The sequence below is a fragment of the Pyxicephalus adspersus genome, chromosome 8, assembly GCF_032062135.1.
Source record: "Pyxicephalus adspersus chromosome 8, UCB_Pads_2.0, whole genome shotgun sequence".
NCBI classification, from domain to species: Eukaryota; Metazoa; Chordata; class Amphibia; order Anura; family Pyxicephalidae; genus Pyxicephalus; species Pyxicephalus adspersus.
This window is the reverse complement of record NC_092865.1, coordinates 28,380,462-28,401,238: the sequence shown is the minus strand read 5'-3', so window position 1 is coordinate 28,401,238 and position 20,777 is coordinate 28,380,462. Positions and strand designations below refer to the sequence as shown.

Here is a 20,777-nt window from a genome sequence, read left to right as displayed (position 1 = left end):
TGATTCCATGAGGCAATCGGATGTTCCCTGGATCATCAGTCTCTATTATCTTTACTTTAAATCCTTAATACCTTGTTATATTCTGTGCTTCTAGAAAAATATCCAGCTTTTTCTCAAAGAAATCCATAGTAGTTGCTGAAACTACTTCCTGAGGGAGCCGATTCCACATTTTCACAAACCTTATAGTGAAGAATCCCTTCCTTATCCGGAGTTTAAACTTCTTTTTCTCCAGACGCAAAGAGTGCCCACCTGTTCTTTGTAATGATCTTAAAGTGAAAATTTGGGAAGGGAGTTCTCTATATGGATGATTTATATATTTATACATGGTGATCATATCCCCCCTTAAATGTCACTTCTCAAGGGAAAATATGTTTCAGTTCAGCTAATCTCTCCTCAAAGCTGAGCTCCTCCATTCCATTTATTAGTTTAGTTGCCCTTCTCTGCACTTTCTCCAATTCCACAATGGCCCAAAACTGGACTGCATATTCCAGATGTGGTCTGACTAATGCTTTGTACAGGAGCAGGATTATGTCTCCATCTCTGCAGTCTATTCCTCTTTTTATTACAGGAAAGTACTTTTCTAGCTTTTGATATTGCAGCTTGGCATTGCATGCCGGTATTAAGTCTATGATCTACCAGAACCCCCAGATCTTTTTCCATTTCTGACTCCCTCAAATGTATTCACCCTGGACAGTATGAAGCATTCATGTTGTTAGCTCCCAAGTGCATAGCTTTACATTTATCTATATTAAATGTCATTTGCCACTTGGCTGCCCAATCAAACAGTAAATCCAGGTCTGCTTGTAGAATATAGACATCCTGTATGGGCTTAATTCCATTACATAGTTTGGTGTCATCTGCAAACACAGAAATAGTACTTTAATCCCAAACTCTATAACATTTATAAAGATGTTAAACAGTAAAGGTCCCAACACTGAACCCTGGGGTACACCACTTACCCTTAGACCGTTCAGAGTATGAATCATTAATTACATCTCTTTGGATGCGGTCTTTAACCCAGTTCTCTATCCATTTACAGATTGAATTTTCCAAACCTATTGACCCTACCTTTCATATTACCCGTCTGTAGGGTACAGTGCCAAATGCTTAAGCAAAGTCCAAGTACACCATATCCACTGCTACTCCACTGTCTACCTGTTTACTTACTTCCTCATAAAAAGTGAGTAAATTTGTTTGACAGCTTCGGTCTTTCTTGAAGCCATGCTGGCTATCAATTATAATTTTATTTTCTAGCAGAAACCCCTCTATGTGGTTCTTTATCAAACTCCCTGGGACCTTTCCAACTATGGACGTTAAACTGACCGGTCTATAGTTACCTGGTAATGACTTTGCTCCCTTTTTGAGGATAGGAACCAGACTGGCCTTACACCAATCCATCAGTGTACCATGCCAGTGACTAAAGAGTCTCTAAAAAGTAGAAAAAAGGGATATAGGTAAAGTAAAGGTGAAAAAAGATCATAGTTCCTAATTTTAGTGCAAGCTAATTCATAACAGTAAAAATTGCAACTCCTTGGTGAGTTTACATGATTGTGACTTACCTTACTTTCATCTGCTTCACCCCAAGATTATAAAAAGGCTTTTACATACTCTAAAGGGTAACACTATCATTATCAGGAATTGTTCATCTGTAAAGTAATAGGTGAACCTCTTTTACTTATCTGTTTACTCTAGGCTTCATTTTCTTTTACATTTTGAAAAATGAGGCAGAAGGACTGAAACTTCTCCTTCTGCTGCAGGAACTCTTAACTTTTTTAACGTTAACTCTTAACTGGATTTGATCGGCAGAGCCAAGAATTTTAGCACATTTTAAGGATTTTCAAGGAGTTATTTTAAATGGTTTCGGGTTTTTTAGAGGAAGGGAATAAAAAAAAACAAAAAAAAACAACAAACAAAATTGCTTTCAAACACGTAAAAAGTTCAATAAGTGTGGTAAAAATTGATTTTAATTTAAGTCTATGGGGAAAAAAAAATAAAAATGCTCTGCTTTGCAAGGTGTCTGCAAAAGTGTAGCAGTTGCAGCTCCCAGGTGCCTAATTGTTGCCAATAGGTGCCCAGGAGCCCCCTATTTAAGCCAGGAGACTGGTAATAAGTACATCTTTCTGCCAGTAATACAGAACTGAAACGTTTTTGTCTAAATGTTTGGGATTTGTGGTTGCTCCCAGCTAAATTTTCTTAAGAGAAAATAGACTTTATTTGACCTCAGTTTCCAGAGTGAATTTAAAGCTTACTGCTTTTGATTGTCTCATTTGATGGTCATTTGCACATGACAAACAGCTGAGACAAGATAAAACAAAGCAGTAAAGAGTTAGGATTATTTTATTTATTTATTGCAAGGGAAAACTTAATAGCAAGAACTACTTGATAGGATTGAAAAAAAACACATCTGTGATGTAGTCAGAAAATGTAGAATGATTTAATGGACAATTTTAATGTCCACATATGTATTTTTTATATCCCCTTGTCAGAATATTCACCCTCAGTGCCCACCACCTGGAGCATATGGATTCAGTGGGTCCCAATGTACCCAGTTAGACAGGGAATTGCTGCAGTGTAGTGTGAGTGAGGTGCATGCATGCAAGCATAGGACGGCTTCTTTCAGAGGCCTGAGGAGAGCGGTAAGTGTGAACAGCCTGGTGTGCAGTGTGCTGGATTTCATTTATACCCAGGCTGAATGGATGCATTTTCTCATACCCTAATAAAAAAGAAATGCTGAACTTATTCTGATTTATAATAAAGTTATGCTGGTCCCTGGAAACTTTTTACTCACAGATGACAAAAACACAGGACCCGAATAATTTTCACTGTATTTATTCTGCTCACTTGTGAAAGAGTCCTTAACATTAGTATATAAAGTGTTTCAAGAAATTACATCCTTTCAGCTTTGGTCCATTTCCTAGGTATGTGTTATAGTCTTCTGGATATCTATACACAATGCTTTTATGTTTTTTTCCCCAGATTAAAATGTCAAAACAAAAAGTTTTGATATCTGAAATGCACTGTTAGATTTTGCATTGACATGCATGACCTGATCAGGACTTGGTTGCTGTGCATAATGTGTTGGAGTGCTGTGTAATACAGTCTTTATTATGGATAACTTCACCAGGTCCATAATTCTTTTAAACTGCGTATCCCAGGAATTCATGTAATGCAATGTATCCCTAACTATTCTTAATAGTTTTATGATAGCTTTATAATAGTCTACTTGAGAAAAGTTCCTAGCACAGCCCCCCCTCTCAATCCCTGTATTTTATAGCCCCCTTCTGTTCTTGGAGTTTTTATTGCTCATTGTGGCCCAGAATATCTGCCCCTCTCTACCCAATACATAATCTTTTATATATCGGGTTTGGGGAGGGAGGGGCATCAGAGGCTGCTGAACTCACAAGTGATTTATAAATCACAAAAATATCATAAATGCACATGAAATCCAAGATTTTTGCTGAAATACATGGTGTGGTGATGTAGTATGTCTTTAAGAATATATTGGGCCTGCCATTTCTAATCTCTTTAGATTTCTAGTTACCTGGCTTTATCTGGCTAATGTGTTCCCAAGTCAGAAATTTTTTCCTGGTTCATGAACTCAATGTATTGAAGCCTTTGGATTAGGAAGGTACCAGTTACACTAGTTACTGAAGAAGGACAGCTATGGCAGCCTGCATATCTAATAAAGAAAATGCAGTAGGAATTCTAATAATATTTTTACCATAGAATTTACTCTATATTTACACTGGAACCTTACCTATTTCTATTTAAATCTGTACCATCCAGTGATGGTTTTGGTTTATTCCTAACTACAGCTAATTCCCTTATTGATCTAAAGTTTTAGTAATAATTTACGAGCTTCCCTTGCTACCTTTAGGATTTTTTTTTAGCATTTCTCTAAAGCAGGGGTCGCCAACCTTTTCGGACTCATGGACCACTAAGTTACCAGCTCCGGGACAGCTCATGCCCGGGCAGCCGGGTGTCACTCAAAGGGGTTGAAACTTCCCTCACAGTGACGTCATGATGCCAGAACCCACCCACTTTCCCATCGCAGGCTCAGACTATCTGGAGACACAACCCGCCCACTGCCCTGAGCCTGTGATCAGTACGGGATACATGGTCCATGGCTCTGGCTGGTTCGCCTTCCCAGCGGGGTCCTACTTCTGAACCCGCTCGGGGGCGCATCGGCCAGAGCTGCCGACAACCAGTTGGCGACCGCTGCTCCAAAGGACTCTGTTTAAAACTGTCTCTTTAATTTCATGGTGATCACCCGCCTCCAGATTTGGCAGCCTCAGGTTGCCTGCTCATATGTGTCCAGTTCATTTCTAATTCCCTTGATCCCCACACTGTGAAAGCACAAGAATTGCACAGAATAGCTAGTCCTCAGTTCAGACAGGACAGGCCTGATTACAATATGTTCTCTGACTTTTTCTCACAGTATTAGAACAAAACTCTGCAATATCTTTCAGTAACTTGCCATTTCTTTCTGCTGCTGTGGAACGGTTCAGTGGTCGTTAAGGATGGTAAGCAAAGTGTGCTGGTCTGTGTCCCATCTAGCCAACATGAATTTCACTGCTTGACTATTTGTCTGTTTTGTGGGTACAAAAAAGCGGGCAGATGTGCTGACAGCTTGCAAGATTCTTCATCTCCTGCTCCCAATGGTGTGGATATGGACTGTCCTAGGCTTTATAATTCATTCCAATGATGTCATTAGGATTTTGTATGTAGTGTTACCTTGTAGGCTTCTAACCTCTCTTAGAAACCTTTTTTTTTTATATACAAGATTCAGGGTGAGTTTAATAATTGCTGCTTCATTACATGTTTAAGGTCTAGTCTACACAGACTGTTTTTTTAAAACACTTTTAAACCCCCATACCATTTTTGAATGGGAGTTTATACAAGAGTATGGACTTTTAAAAGTGTTGTAAAGCAAGCCTAAAAACGTTTATAAAAGCCCATATTGCTTTTATGGGGGGTTGTATATGTTTCTAGGCGTTTAAAGCATGCATTTAACATGCCTGTAAACTCTTCCATTTGTTTTCAATGGAAGCATTTATGAGCATTTACAATGAGATAAAAACTTTACCCAGCAAGGAGCATTCTTTTAAATGCTTAAAAACATGCCTCCTACATACACCGTGGTGTAGATTAGCACAAGGGAATTTCAAACTTGGGAGTTCGAACACTCAGGTTAAATGCTGGGCAAACAGTCTGTGTATCCTAAGCCTAAAGGAAACCTGTGCTGAAAATATGTAGCATACAAATTCTAATCAATGTGTGCTAGTTTCCCACATTTAGTACTTGATGTCACTGACCTGTAACAGACATCCCGACTTTGAACTCTCAATCTACATAGCAACTCAAGTACTAGAACCTCAAAATTGGAGTGACAGCTATTTTAAGAGGACAGGCCAACAGTGCTAGCCCCTACACATCCTCTGCACAGGTTTTCTTTAGTTCAATGAATCGTTGTCAAAGCTTGGTGTTCATATTGTGTTTAACAAGCTAAAATTGTGCCTAAGTTTTTTAATGATTAAAGCAGAACTCTAGACAAATGTAAGCACTGCACTATTTGTTGTTTTAGTGCTGCATTCATTCAGTGACCTCATGTGGTCAGTTTTTCTGTATCCGTGAGCCCAGAGTTTTGGTTGTTCTTTATACGTAAATAGTTTCTGTGACTACAGGTACACTTTAACTATTGGAATCATGAAATTATATTTCAAATGCAGTAAGATTTTTGATAATTTATGCTTCTAGAAAATAGGTCTTGAAGTTGGAACTCCCTGCTGTGCGCTATTCAAGAGGTTATTCAATCTAATATGCCGTCTGAACAGTGTGTTCCAGGTGCAGGTAGTTCCATTGACATGTTTCAGGTTCAGGCCCTCCTTTAAATAGTGCAGGTTTTCAGCAGGGTCAAAGCACAAAGTTGACCTGACCGATGTACTGATGCTACTTCAAAGTCTGCTGAGCAGTCTGAAGGTAATAATGTGATACAGAAAGCTGCAGAGTTTTAATAATGTTATAACCCCACTGACCTAACCAAAGAATTGTGAAACAGAAGCTCCTCTCTTGGCAAATTAAAGTATGTAGTTAGCAGTTTGGTGGAGTTTTGCTTTCACCCTAAAACAAACCACTATATCAGTCTATTTGTTTTCCTTGGAGGCTAGCTTGGTAATATATGTACAGTACTTTGTTCCATTTCCTTGTTTTAAGTTGCAGTTGATAAAGTGTTCTTGTTGGTCTCCCATTGGTATAGTCCCTATTATTAGTGGCACAATGCAGGAGCTGTATATATGTGAGAGTTTAAATCTTTATTTGGCTGTGTACTCTACTACTTAAAGACACTGATACTAACCAAAGCAGGGCCAATTGCATATTTAGAAATATATCCTGAAGTGAGAACAAACTGTTTACCACCTTTTACAAAGTCTTTTGCATTCTGTGCAGTCTTATGAACAGTTGTCAGAGCCAAAATGGCAATAGTTATATTTCTGCTTGCAGGGCTGAATAAAGTGAGACTTAATATTTCCCTTTTAACATTGCTCTAAATTACACATTGCCATGCTTGGGAATATGGGGAATCATTGTTGTATTTAAAGTTGTTCCATTTATACATTGTAGCTAAACTCCAGACAAAAGTAACTTCGTTATTGTACTGTATCTCAGGCGTGGGGGTTCATTGATTCCATGCAGGAAAAGCCAGGATTGCCGGGAATCAAAGCTGACACATACTCTCTGATTTGACAGATATTTGGAGCAATCAGGCTGGTAGGAGAGATTATAGCAGAAGGGACATTTGCTGTCTTTTTCAGCAATAATGACTGACCTGTTCATGGATCCTAAAAAGTGGAACTGTAGTTCAATTTTAAACCAAGGTCCCTTCATTCAGTGTGTCGTCTTAACAGGTGAAATATTCATGTGTAGCAGCCCATAAGAGCAGAGTGGCACCAACATGGGAAATCGTGTTAAACCAAGGACTGGGGACGTATACCAGTCCTCTTTTCCTTGTTATTTACAAAAGGAAGCCTGCGCTTTATTTTTTAAGAAAAAACAGAACAAGAAGGAAGCTGAAATGTGACTGCAGCCTTTTGTTGTATGTGTTTCATTGTGCAGCTGCCTGGAAGTACAGCACTGTACAGTATTGTTCCTATCTGTTTTGACCCTTATTTTGGGCAAGAGGAACCTGAAATAAAATATGGGGGAAAAAATTAGGTCAGATGTACCTGGAGTTGAGGTTTAAACATGGTTGTTAATAAACATGAATTGAAGATAGCATTGCAAATCCAGCACTTTAGATGACCTAATTTTGCTTTCTCCCTAATTACAGAACAAATGCAAGGGCAGTGCCTTGTAAATGATTAGTTTATGGAATTCAGTTATGCAAAATAACGCTCTATCCTGAACACAAGAACAATGAATCTTACACACAATATATCTAACACAAGCTGAGGTGACACCACAAATACTGGGTACATTTTCCTTCTTGTGTGTTTTGGCCCAACTTTAATTCCAATTTTTTGGGTTTTATTGCTGCTGAAGCTGGAGTTGCTTAAGGTCAGCATCTTGAGGCTCCACATACATTAGTATATCTGAATTGCCAAGGGTGTTGTTCCCTCCTGTATTCCCCATAGGAATTTACTGCTTTAAACAAGTTAAGTCATGAATGAGGTTTAGGCTTTGCTTGATTTTGGAGAACAGACTTCTTTGCCCATATCTGCTAGATGATCACACTAGTCTCATTATGCTTTTTGTTTAGTTTTGTGCAACAGTTCTGTGTGCTGTTTTTCAGAGTTTTTCAGACTTTGACAGAAATCATGTTTTTGCTTGAGTGTGTATGACACAAATAGCTAACCAGCAGGTAGTATATGTCCTGACTCTAAGTTTTTGTTCCTAGGAAAACTGTAAAAGTAAATGTATTATTCTTATTACTACACCAAACTTTGAGTTTACTTCATACCAGACAACTTTATAACACTGGATGTATGCACAATCGTTTGTGCTTTTGTTTGTGTAGAATACTCCATGAGATCAAACATGGGACGGTGTTTGTTCTGCTGGTCAGACCTGTGTTTTGTTTGCCGTGCCATTGAGTGTTCTGGCATCCGGCTCAATTTTCCATTTCTACTGTTCAATAAATCTTTCTTCCACACAGGGGCCATCTTTAGAAGATTTTAGTCACCTTCCTCCAGAGCAAAGACGTAAGAAACTGCAGCAAAGAATTGATGAGCTAAACCGAGAGCTTCAGAAGGAAATTGATCAAAAGTAAGTGACATTGACTTGCAAGCCTTCTATTACATTTGTCCACTTTGCTTGGTACCATCATCAAGGGACTGCTGCAACCTACTGACAAATATCCAGGCCATCTATCATCCTACTGTTTTCAGTGTTTGAAACTGGGAGTTCTTTAAAGTAACATTCATTGTAGTTTTCAACTTTTTGCTTACTTTCTTTTGTATTGTAGCACTTCCTGTACCAGCTATAATATGCTCTGAAAATACAGTTACCTCTGTACTAATTGTTAATTGAAGAAACAGATGTAGTGAATTGTCATATTCTGTGTTTGATTTATTTCTAATTTTGCATGAAATGGAAATATTTCCATATTGTCATAAGATGACAGACAGCAAAAAAATCCAGAAGGGTTTCAGGATTATATTTTAATGGGAGAGTAGTAGTTTATCCCCCTGGATCATTTGGAAGAACTATCACAGAGTACTTTCAGATTAGTGGAATAGAAAATATACTTTCCATTAGACAACCACTCACCTTGACATTTTTAGTATTTGTATGACTTCTCCCAAAAGCCAGCCTACAGCTGAACAAGAGGGTTCCTGAGAGAAGTAATGAGGAAGGCTGCTTAGGGAAGCTTTGTGCAGCACCCTATTGAACACTAGTTAAAATAGGGGTCAAGGTAAATATTTTATCTGGTTAACCTTTTGATCCTTTTAGTTTGCCCTAATGGAGAGAAATGTCAGAAAGACACAAACACAAGTGTACAGTGAAGGTGTTTTGAAATTCCACTTCAATGTTGCATACAAGGCTTTACCAAATAGATGGTATGGACTGCTGTAGTGTCTGGAAGTACTGAACTATATATACATTTTAAAGTTTTACAGTTGGTCTCATCTGGAGTGTACATTGGTGGCTCCACCTTTATACGCATGGGCATGACTTTTAGTTTACCATTTATTATAGTATGTTACCATTGCGGGGAGCAATAGACCACAACTGATCTGAATTTTTTTTCTTTCCCTTTCCTTACTATAGAGAGGCCCTAAATAAAATGAAAGATGTGTATGAGAAGAGCCCACAGATGGGAGATCCTAGCAGCTTGCAACCAAAAATAGCAGAAACTATGAGTAATATTGAAAAGCTGCGAATGGAAATTCATAAAAACGAGGTTAGTATGACAAATTCAACTAATTTATAGATGTTAGATAAATTTGATTCTCATTTGTTCCTGTGTTTACAGCGCATATCATGCTCAATTCCTATAAAGCTAATAACTCTAAAAATTGCAACTCAAACAAGACCATTACACAGTCTGAACAGATGCATTACATTGTAAAGGATTTTTATTTAAGATGGGACACTCTGTATTAAAGCATTGGTCAGACCACATCTGGAATATGCAGTCCAGTTTTGGGCACCAGTTCACAAAAAGGACATTGTGGAATTGGAGAGAGTGCAGAGAAGGGCAACTAAACTAATAAAAGGAATGGAGGAACTCTATGAGGAGAGATTAGCTGAACTGAATCTATTCTCCCTTGAGAAGAGACGTTTAATTGGGGATATGATCACCCTGTATAAATATATAAACGGTCCATATAGAAAACTCTCTTCCCAATTATTCACTTTGAGATCATTATAAAGAACAAGAGGGCACTCTTTGGGTCTGGAGGAAAAGAAGTTTAACCTCCGGAGAAGGAAGGGATTCTTCACTGTAATGTCTGTGAAAATGTGGAATCAGCTCCCTCAGGAAGTAGTTTCAGCAACTACTATAGATTGCTTTAGGAGAAATTTTGATGCTTTTCTAGAAGCAAAGAATATAACTGGGTATTAAAAAGCTTTAAAGTAAAGATAGCAGAACCTGTTGATCCAGGGAACATCGATTTACATCAGGGAATTAGGAAGGAATTTTTTTCCCCCCTGTTGGAACAAAATCAAAATTTTTTTTTACTTCCTCTGGATCAACAGTGACCATAGCATATTATATCTGGGATATGTTTATTTCCCTAGTGGTTGAACCTGATGGACTTTTCTCTACCTAACTTTTGTAACTATGTAACTCTGCTCACATCATTTTTTAATAATGTACCAGCCTAACTAACTAAGGCTCCTCCAATTGTATAATATGTCATGTGCTATCACATTTTTAGAATTATGGTTAAACTTCAGTCAAGTTATCTTGTGTTGTCATTAGTAACTTACATTACACTTGTATTTATAAAACTGGCAACAAAAAATTGCAGGTAATGAGAGGATTATGTAAATTTACAACAGTAATCTGCAGATGACAAAATGTTCAATTCTTTTGTAGAACACAGAATTTTTATGGAAAACCTATGTAATGGCACCCAAGTGTAGCTTAAAAAATAAATTCTGTTGGCAATAGCAGAACCTGGATGGTTTTACATTTTGTTTTAGTGTGTAAAAGGTTTCAAAGGACAAATGTTCAGTGGATACATATTAATTATGTATGAATAATTTTCACTTTTACAGCTTTTCTATACAATTCTTTTGAAAATGTTTCCCTTTAGTAAGTTTTTAGCAGACTTTGCTCAGTGATTCTTTCAAATACTGGTAATTGTGTAAGTAAAACAACCCATGAAAAGTGGAAAACAATAAATTATGCAGAATCTGCATTCCAAAAAAACATACCACTTACATCTACAAACCTTTCATCATTGCTTGTTTCCAGAGTTAATTAATGATTAAAGAGAGTCTGTCATGAAAAATAAGTGTCATTAATTTGGGTCTAGACACAGAGGATTTTGGCATGTGACATGGACAGAATAATTGCTGTTTTTATTTTTCTGTAACCATATATCGATTTTTTTTAAACATTAGAAGAACACAATTTTTTTTTTACGAAGGTCTATATATAAAACCTGAAAAATTGTAAGCTTATTGTGAATATTTGTTGTCTATAGTTACGTATATTATATTATTTGTTCTCTTTTTTTTGGAAAAGTACAAGGTACAATTGACCTACAGGTGACAAAAATACAGGTGAATTTTTAGTTTGACCAGAGTGTCTACGCAGTGCTAATAAACACAACACCTTATGTACAGTCTGTAGATGATATATTTAATGTACTGTAAGTTTTTTTGGTTGAATACTGAACCTTTATGGAGTTTGCAGGTTCTCCCCGTGATTGCGTGGGTTTTCCTCCAAGTTCTCCGGTTTCCTCTCACATTTCATAAACATGCAGTTAGGTTAACTGGGGTCCCCCTAAACATGACCTTAGACTGTATTAAAGACAGTTGACTATGGTAGGGACATTAGATTGTTGAGGGACATCTAGTGACATGACTATGGACTTTGTACAGCGCTGTGTAATATGTCAGTGCTATATAAATACTATATTAATAATTTATGGTCAAAGCGTACACCCTGGGTGAAAATCATGTTAGGTTTTAATGATGTAAGAGACTTCCAATGTTCTTTAAAGTGTTAACCTATTGGATACTAAAGCTTCTTTTACATACCTCTTTCAATTTATTTTTGTTTTTTTTATTTATTTTTTGCAGTATACTTATCTAATGAAAACCAGAACCCTTAATTACAAACAATGCCCTCTTCTCTGACCTGATTTTAGCTGTGTTTAAATATGAGTTCTCATAATATTGTTTTTCCCTTTACAGCTGTGTGTGTATTTTCTTTGTAAAGTTATTGAATATTAGATTTGTACTAAAGCGGTCATTATCTTCTCAGCATGAAAGACAGAGGGACTGCTGTGATCATTGCTCTGTGTTACATACCGATAGAAATGCAAATTCTGCTTCTCATTTACAGGCATGGCTATCAGAGGTGGAAGGCAAAGTATTACAACGGAGCGAGCGGAGGCACAGTGCTGAGGCCAATCACCTTGTGGCACAAGGAAGAGAGAGGTTATTATCTGAAATGGACTAGTTCTAGGACTTTACCCAGTTCATGACGTTTAATGCTTTGCATAATGCTTTCAGTTTGCATCAGTCATAAAATCCTAACTCGAGACACACCTACTTAGTTTTATATATGTTTATCAATTTGTAATTAATTGTATCTCTAATTTTCTTGATAAATCCCTCTTTTCTGGTTCTGTGTCATTAGTCCGGAGGGAAGCTACACAGAAGATGCTAACCAAGAAGGCAGAATCCAGTCGCAGCCTCATGTGCATTCAGAGTTTGATGAATTCGATGATGATGATGAACCTCTTCCAGCGATTGGACATTGCAAAGCACTCTATCCATTTGATGGTATGCACATTTATTCACTAATCCCCTCTGTTTCTGTAAACTTATATCCAAAACAAAAGGCTTTACCTTTCATCATAGAGGAACAACAGGAAGTCAGGGGACAACTCCTTAGGGAGAAGTCAGGCAGAATAAGTGTTCAAACAGGAAGATTTTCCCTTTATTCGTGTTGAATTTCTCACTCCTTTCTGTCTCAGCGAATAAGGTCAACATAATTTAAAACATTTTTCTTACTGTCAGCAGTAAATTTAGTAAGGTGTGGTATAAAAAGGCAGAATATGCATCTGTTCATATGAAAATCCTGTCCTTTATGTGACATTTGAGGAATGGAGTTGGGACACCTTTGATGTGATTGCTTGAAGCCACAGAGAAGCAAAAATTTGCTGCTCTTGCTTCCCATAACAGGGAACACAGTCCGGTAGTGTAGTCACTTCCTGAACAGACACTTTCACGATATTAAATTTACTTTGTTACCTCCGATGCTAAATAATTCCTCCTGCTGACCTCCACACTTGTGACATGGAAGATGCATTGTGTTGGACATGGGCTGCACTGCATAGAGAGAAAACAATAGACTGCCTAAAACAAAATGGCTCTGCCGATGCTTCCAAGACTCAAGCCAAACCTGACTCCTATTCTGCCTGTTCAGGTGATTCTTGGCATCCTCCCACTATTTTGTGGGTTCTGGCTGCCATTCTAGATTGTAAGCCCTTCGGGGCAGGGTCCTCTCCTCCTGTATCACTGTCGGTAATAGTCTGTCATTTGCAATCCCTATTTAATGTACAGCGCTGCATAATATGTTGGTGCTATATAAATCCTGTTTAATAATAATATTAATAATAATTACCACTTTTTACAGTGGAGGATATAAGGATCAAGGATTGACTGAAGATTGTGCTCATTGCTGTCCATTGGTATTGTACTGTCCATCACTGCTCATTTGATAGAGCATTGCTGTAGCAGTTTGCATTGCAATATAGAAGAATATATATTAGCATTTTACTTCTGTTTAATCAGAATGTAGCAAGAAAAACTACTTGCAAAGAAACAAGGGTCTGTTTTATAGCAGTAATGCACTGACAACCAATTTCTTCGCCACAAGGGGCTGGTGTAGGCATTGCATGCTTGTGATGGGATGTAAATATCTACAACCTGTTGCTTTGTCATTTTGTAAATTCTATGTAATAAAATTATTTTTCCCTCAGGTAATAATGAAGGCACCCTGTCTATGAAAGAAGGTGAAGTTATGTACATTATTGAGGAAGATAAAGGAGATGGCTGGACAAGAGCAAGACGACAGAATGGAGAGGAGGGCTATGTCCCTACGTCATACATAGATATTACTCTAGAGAAAAACAGTAAAGGTGCAGTAACTTATATCTAACCTACATACATATAGTGATTGATCAGTGAAAGATGGAAGAAATTTCTTGCTGAGTGGGAGATAAACACATGAACATATTTGATTTTGCTGGGTGGCTGCTGTTCCCTGTGACACCACAGCGAGGCGCCTCACATATCCGGAGGATAGCTCTGAACAGACGGAGAGAATTCCTATCCGTTACCGTTGCCTTAAACATGACTGTTAGGATTTTAATCTGTATATTGATTTATATTTTATAAAGATGTTTTTTATTTCCCTTACATTGTTAAAAATAAGACCGCATAGGAAGCTAGTGTTTTTGTTTTGTTTTTTTATTTCGTTTTTTTTTAGAGTCCTGCTTTTATTATTCTTCAAGAAGACCTTTACACATTTGAAAGATGTATTTTTAGCCTTGTATATTTGTTTTTTTCCAACTTAAAATTACTTTAATCTCTGTTTAATAAAGAACTCAAGTTACAGAGTTAGAATATAGTGAAACACAACTTTCCAAGAGTTTTAGAAGCTGTTAAAAATAATCAGAAAACTGTTATTTCTCAAGTTATCTTGGCAGTGTGACATAGATTGATTCATGGACATAACTGGCTTTTTAGAATCCTATCTCCACTCTGATGCAGCAATCCCCAGCTTGCTATACTTGTACAAATGACCCCAAGAAAGTAAAAGTAAGAAACCAGAGTATTACAGACTGTTTTTTTCATGCGTTTGCCACTTTCATTGTCAGCATTAGTGCACATTAGTGCACAAGTGTAAATCCAGGTAAACTGCTAAATGCACAGCTAAAATATTTTTAATATATATTATATTAATATTAATATATAATTAAAATATTTTAGAGAGGATGGTTGAACGAAAAAAATCCTAAATATATATAAATTTTCTTTAAATGTGTAATTAGCAGTTTTTGTTGGGTTTGATGTGCAACAAAAAAACAACAAAGAGCAAGCATTTGTAATATTAGAGCAAGCTGAAAACCAGACACTGTCTTCTTACTTTTACCTACAATATATATTTGCAGAATTGCACATTTGTTATTTTATAAAATGTATTATTGGCAAAATCAAATAATTTAAGTATAGGCTGGAAAGTGCCAAGTTTCCATCTTGCTTGAATTTTAGGAATGTCAGTGTGAAATGCTCATTTCCAAACTGTTCTGATTACACAAGGGAGGTAGGTACCGGTATTTTTCCCCTTACACCACCTAGAATTTTAAAGTGAAGTTGTGCTCCTGAGCCCCGGCCTAATGAAGGCCACTGTGTACGATGTCCGCCAAGGTCCAGCTTTGTAGTCTGATTTACTGTAGATGTAAAACTGTCATTTTTACAGCATGGCATTTCTGTGTGGTTGAATTACCCCTAAAATGAATTTTGTTCTAAATAAACAGCCACTTTTTAATAATATTTAATAAACCAAATTTCCTTCCAAATGTATTTGGATGTCCTGTCTGGCCTTGTGTTTTTCCCCTAGGTGTTGCTACATGTTTGGTATTCTGTTTTTACCAAACACAAAACAATGAAAATGAACATGCATAATAGTGTTAAAAAATAAGATTCTAAACCAATGTACAAAACAGACATATGAGAAGTATACATATGAAGGAATGTAGTCACTGTAATATTAGTAATGTATTAGGGAAATGTAAGTGTATATATTGCAGGCGCCAGTCATTATTTCTCATTGTACCTGGTGGCCTCTGGTGTTCCTTCTTTATTTTGTTCCTCAGATTAGATTTCTCTGCTCAGACAGTTTAGTAAACAACTACTAATTGGTTTTAGAGGTGCTAGCCCCCCTTCCTGAACACAAACAGCCACCAGAAGGGGACACTAAAAATCTCTCCCTATCTGATCTACAACCATAATAGTATATATAACAGAAAATGTGTACTTAATTGTGTACAGGTAATTGCTGCAGTATTAGCTCAGACTGACTGAGTAATATAAATTATCTGCTCTGTTGATTTTTTATTTATTGATATTAAAGCTGCCTACTGTGTCCTTTACAGAATTTCTTAAAACCTACGTGCTCTTAAAACAAAGTCCACTGAGTGTATCAACACACAATCTACAGAAATATAGACCAGATGGAGAAAATATATGGGCACCTAGAAGTTGCAGCTTTTATACACCTTAAACTTTATAGGGTGACAGGTGGCCCAACTTCCTGGGGGCACTTTTATTTTGATCTAGGTCACACCTTATAGTAATTACCTGCGATAGGCAGCTTCACTGACCGGTTGAATCCAAGGAATTGGTCAAGAGATGCAATAGAGTGTCCCAGGTTTTAGGGTTTACAAGGCTGTATGTGAGTTATGCCTGCAGTTTTTGGAACAAATTGCAAGGTCTCTTTGGGATTTTATAGTTTTGGTATTATATCTGTCTTTTATTTATAGAATTATGACCACATTTATGAGCTAGATGTAGAAAAGGGTTTGAAGGAGCAGTATATTGTCCACAGGAGGGAGTCAGGTTTATAGTTTACTTCTACTGAAGCTATATAGGTATAACTACGGGGCCAGAACTAATACAACACTTGAAAGAGAGTGGCAGCTTGTCTCTGGCTTCTGTCACTGGTGTTTTGCACACCTATTTTATAAACTAAAATGCATGTTCATTTTAGCAGAAAGGTAATACGTAGCATACACTGTAGATGGCACAATTACCATTTCCATTTGTTACAGTTACCAATCTTTACCATCATGGCAAAGGTTATTGCACTGGTAATTCATGCACTGCTTAGTGGAGATCTATAAACAAAATAGTTTCAATATGTTTTCTAAGCGTTTACAAAATCAGTAATTGGTTATAATTGTGATCAATCTTGCTTTTATTGGCAAGTGTTTGTCAAGGCTAAACGGCTCTCCAGCAATAAGTATTTTACTTCTATTGAGAACTTTTGTTGCTGCATCCCTGATGACAGATTGAGGATCTTCCTCACTAAGTATTAGGCCCATGTCTATGTCCCATGGTGCCTGGCTCTCAGATACATGAGAAGCCTGACATCCCTGTGTGATAGAGCACCAAATCCCAAGCTGAATCTTTTGGTTGGTAGAGATTGGTAATAGAGTTGGTAATAGTGGGAATATCCACTAAAGATTGAAAAAATGTACCCTTGACACACTTGTACAACATATTGAAACAAACTATTTTGAAAGGTCTCCATGAAAAAATTGGAAATATTTTTTTGATCCATGTTTCAAAAAAAAAAAAGGCAAAGCAATAGTGACCTGTAGTCTCCATAGCACGTGCCCTGATAACTGTCCTCTTCTTTGTTTTTTCCTGTCGGACTGCAGGTTCCTGAAGAGGGTGTCTGTGAACCTGGGCGAGATGTGGAAGGCGTTTACATGCAGCTTCTTTTAAGGGGAGGGGATTAGGTCGGGGACACATGTGAGAACAGCAACACGCATGTACGCATGATACATACATACATTGTTCACTAACTTACAGACACCCTGATTTTTATTTTTTGAGGGGAGAAAACGTGATGCATTTTCTACTTCTGCCAGAAACTGCATCAAGTGTCTGCCCTTCATTATTTCATCTTTTTATGCTATGAAAAGTTTAACTGGAAAACAAACTAGTGAATGTTTTGCTGCACTTTTTCCTCTACTTAAAATTAAATCCAGCAGTCCCATTCCAGGCTCATCACTGTGGAACCATGCTCTCTACTACATTGAAAATCTTGCACCTTCTTTCCTGAAACCAAAAAAAAAAAAAAAATCAATTTAACTAATTTTTCCACTAAACCTCAGATTCCCATGTGAGGTTTTAATTTACCACTGTGGTCTAAAATTCCAATCTTTATATAATCAGAATCAGTCAACAGTAATTTGCTTCCAATGACTTAATTCAAGCAGCACTTTGAATATTCACTAGAGTGTTTTGATTCTTCATTGCTATGAGGCTGGGTGCCTTCAGGATGTTAACTTGCCAATGTCTGCCTGTGCCATCTGCATTGACTCTAATCCTTCCCTACTGCATGAATCATACTTCTCTCCATAACTGTACTCCATGCTCTAATTTTCCTTCCACAGTCTGCACTCTAGATCACCATTCTGTGGGAACCACAATTTATTCTCGATCACCAATCACTAAATATCTACGACTTCTCATCTTTTCTGATAACTTAATACATTCCATGTTTTTATTTTGGAAATGGATAACTTTTGTATGTCTTGCACATGCTCCATTCCTTGGTAAGAGAACAATCTGGCTCAAGACGTGCCCCTCAAGTCTACAAGTTCATCAACACACAGGGCACAGAGCAGTTGGCCAAAGACTGAAGATCTTCATTGTTCCCCCCACAGACCCGACCCAACTACTTTCCAGATGCTGCCTTAAACTGGAGTGCCTAGGAGGTTGATTGCCAGTGTAATGTTAAAAGGTTTATTATTCTGTATTTTCCTTTTAAAACGGCTTAAAGCAGTGAGTTATAAACCTATCCTCAGGGAATAACCTTTTTAAGACCACGTTTCTCTGTTGATTTGACACGTTTAATCCAGCCAATTATGTTTAATGGGCCTCTTATGAATGGTAATTTCTGAGGATAGTGCTTAAGAAACATTCTATCTTCTCCTCAGTGTTTTAAGGTCTAATGGAAATTCAGTGGTGACACTCCAAGCACTGGGGAAGTCTACTGTGCCACAACTGCAGAAGTGGCCTTTCAAGCTGGTTTTCTGTGGTTGATCATTCTGGATAACTTCATGTACAGTCCAGACCATGTAACACAATCATTGTATTTTGTTGATTGTCTTTTAGGACTGTTGAGTATTTGTGGGTTAGAAGTTCCACTTTATTGCATTGTTAAATCTGTTTGCAGGCAATCGTTTTATTGTATAAACCTGATAAATTGACAGTAATACTTATGTGCACTTTTCTTTTATAAGCAAGTGTATTGATCTGTTTTATAATGTACATATAGTTGTTTATGACCACTTCAATCACTCTGTCTACCCAAACTTGTGAATTATTGTGTAAAGGAGGAAAGTAGCTCTACTTGGGTTCATGTTTTATTGAACATATCAAACTGTTTCCTCTGTGTAGTAGTCAACAAAACTTACTTTTAGCTTCGGTATGGGGTCTCTTCTGGCATTTATGAGAATAAATAGCAACATTTCTGAAAGAAAAATTGTATACTGTGTAAGATTTTTCTTGCGCTTGAAACAGAGATACTCTGCTGGGGAACGTCGCCTTTTTTAAGATATTGCACTGGCAGGCAGTGTCTTGTAAGGGATGCTGAACTACATGGGCCTCATCCATTCTCTTGGTCATAGCAGCCCATCTCCTTTGTTAGTTTGTAGTAGAATGAAATAAAGAATTTGATTGTCTGAGTGTAACACAGTCTTGCTATGAGGCTTTTTTGATTATAAACGGTTTGCCTGCCTTACTTTATAAACAGCATAACTGTTTGAGGATAGTTTCCGCACCAAGGGGACATAGTTACATGTATGGCTTGTATTACAGGAAAGCATGACTGAAAATCTCCAGTGAATGGTCAGGAAATGGTCCGTGTTTATTGGCTACCCTCGTGATCGTGCTCCTGTCAGACCTTTTCACGTGTTGTCTGTGCCTGGGTCTAACAGGCCAATTTTGTCATTGAAAGTAATTGCAAGAGATTTTCAAATGCAGTTATATGGCTTACAAATCTTATATGCAACCATGTCTTGCTGTGTTTAAAAAAAAAAAAAAAGAAATTGCTTTGAGCTATTCACCGAACTTCATCACCTCCTTACCACTATGTGCAGATATCAGTCTGCACTGACAATGTCTTTCTAAAAACTCTGTTCTATAGTAGTGGGAGTAGTAGTAGATGGCAATTCTCCTATTAAATTCCATCCTTGATTGAGCCATAGTAAATGATTGTAGCCGTCACCTAAGCAATAATTGGTATTTTGGGATTCCAATAATGCCAGAGTGACTAACTTGAACCATTTGGCTGCCATCGTTACTGCATGCCCACGTGTGAAGTGCCATTTTTTTGACGTTTAACCACTACAAAAGTTTTCTGAACCCATTGAATGTTTGCGTATGTCCTATAAACTGCTAGAATGCATTATTAAAAAAAAAAAATTTCCAAAATTATCCAGTGTTATATTCAACTTTTTTTTTGGTATACACAATATTATAACACTTTTGTTCATTTAATAGAGGCTGAATTAAAAAAAGCTTACCACTGTCAGAGTATATACATTTTGGACTATTTAAAACCTTTGATTAGATTTTGGAATATTGTATACAGGGGTTTATTTATATAATGTCTTTACTCATTATTGACAAAACTACAAAAGGGTAGTTTTTTAATGTAAAAAAAAATAAATTGTACCACTTTGCTTTTTACCTTGGCCCGGAATATCTCCCAAGGTTGGGGATTGATGGAAATATGTTATACTTTGTATACTCACTGATCTTGTGTCATTGTTGGCTCATTGTACCAGTGACAACATTCATTAAGGCCTAATAAAACAATATGGACTCTTCATATATGACTGTTTTTTTTATTTATTGGTTCTGCTCTTTCACATGGATCATTGTAGGATATGTTCAGTGATAAATGTAAGGAAAGTGTTTGTTTGTTTTTTTTATATCATTATAGAACAGGGATTTTACTCTAGTTTACTAGATATTTCTGTGCCTCCAATCTCCATTTAACTCAGGGGTGTCAAACTCAAATACACAGTGGACAAAAATAAAAACTTGAAACTGAAATAGCTCACCTCACTTCCCTGCGTCTATAAAACAGTCCAATGCTGGGCCATGCATACGCAGAGGTCGCTGGGCTATAGCCGCCAATGATGCCGGGAATTGGAGTAGCGGCGCTATTTCAATGCTTCAATTCATATTTAGGATTCTTTTAGGGCCCAAAAAAAAAAAAAAAAAACATTATGCGCCAGAGTTTGACACCTCTAGTTTAGCTGATTGCAGTGTGTTTTGGCTGTCTAAGG

At 37.2% G+C, this 20,777-nt stretch overlaps 1 protein-coding gene across 4 annotated transcripts in view; it reads left to right on the top strand.

Annotated features, from left to right (window-relative positions):
* The window catches only part of FNBP1L (formin binding protein 1 like), an 89,639-nt gene extending 69,327 nt beyond the window's left edge, over positions 1 to 20,312 (top strand). The window contains exons 10-16 of one of the 4 annotated variants that reach the window (XM_072419867.1): positions 4,509 to 4,523; positions 8,153 to 8,262; positions 9,268 to 9,400; positions 12,020 to 12,114; positions 12,317 to 12,462; positions 13,665 to 13,823; positions 17,130 to 20,312. In XM_072419867.1, coding sequence (XP_072275968.1) covers positions 4,509 to 4,523; positions 8,153 to 8,262; positions 9,268 to 9,400; positions 12,020 to 12,114; positions 12,317 to 12,462; positions 13,665 to 13,823; positions 17,130 to 17,137 — 666 coding nt within the window. In that variant the 3' untranslated portion in view covers positions 17,138 to 20,312. Of the gene's footprint in view, positions 1 to 4,508; positions 4,524 to 8,152; positions 8,263 to 9,267; positions 9,401 to 12,019; positions 12,115 to 12,316; positions 12,463 to 13,664 lie in introns of all 4 variants that reach the window. The other 3 variants (XM_072419866.1, XM_072419869.1, XM_072419868.1) reach the window with 3 other exon arrangements.
* Positions 20,313 to 20,777: the final 465 nt, after the last annotated feature.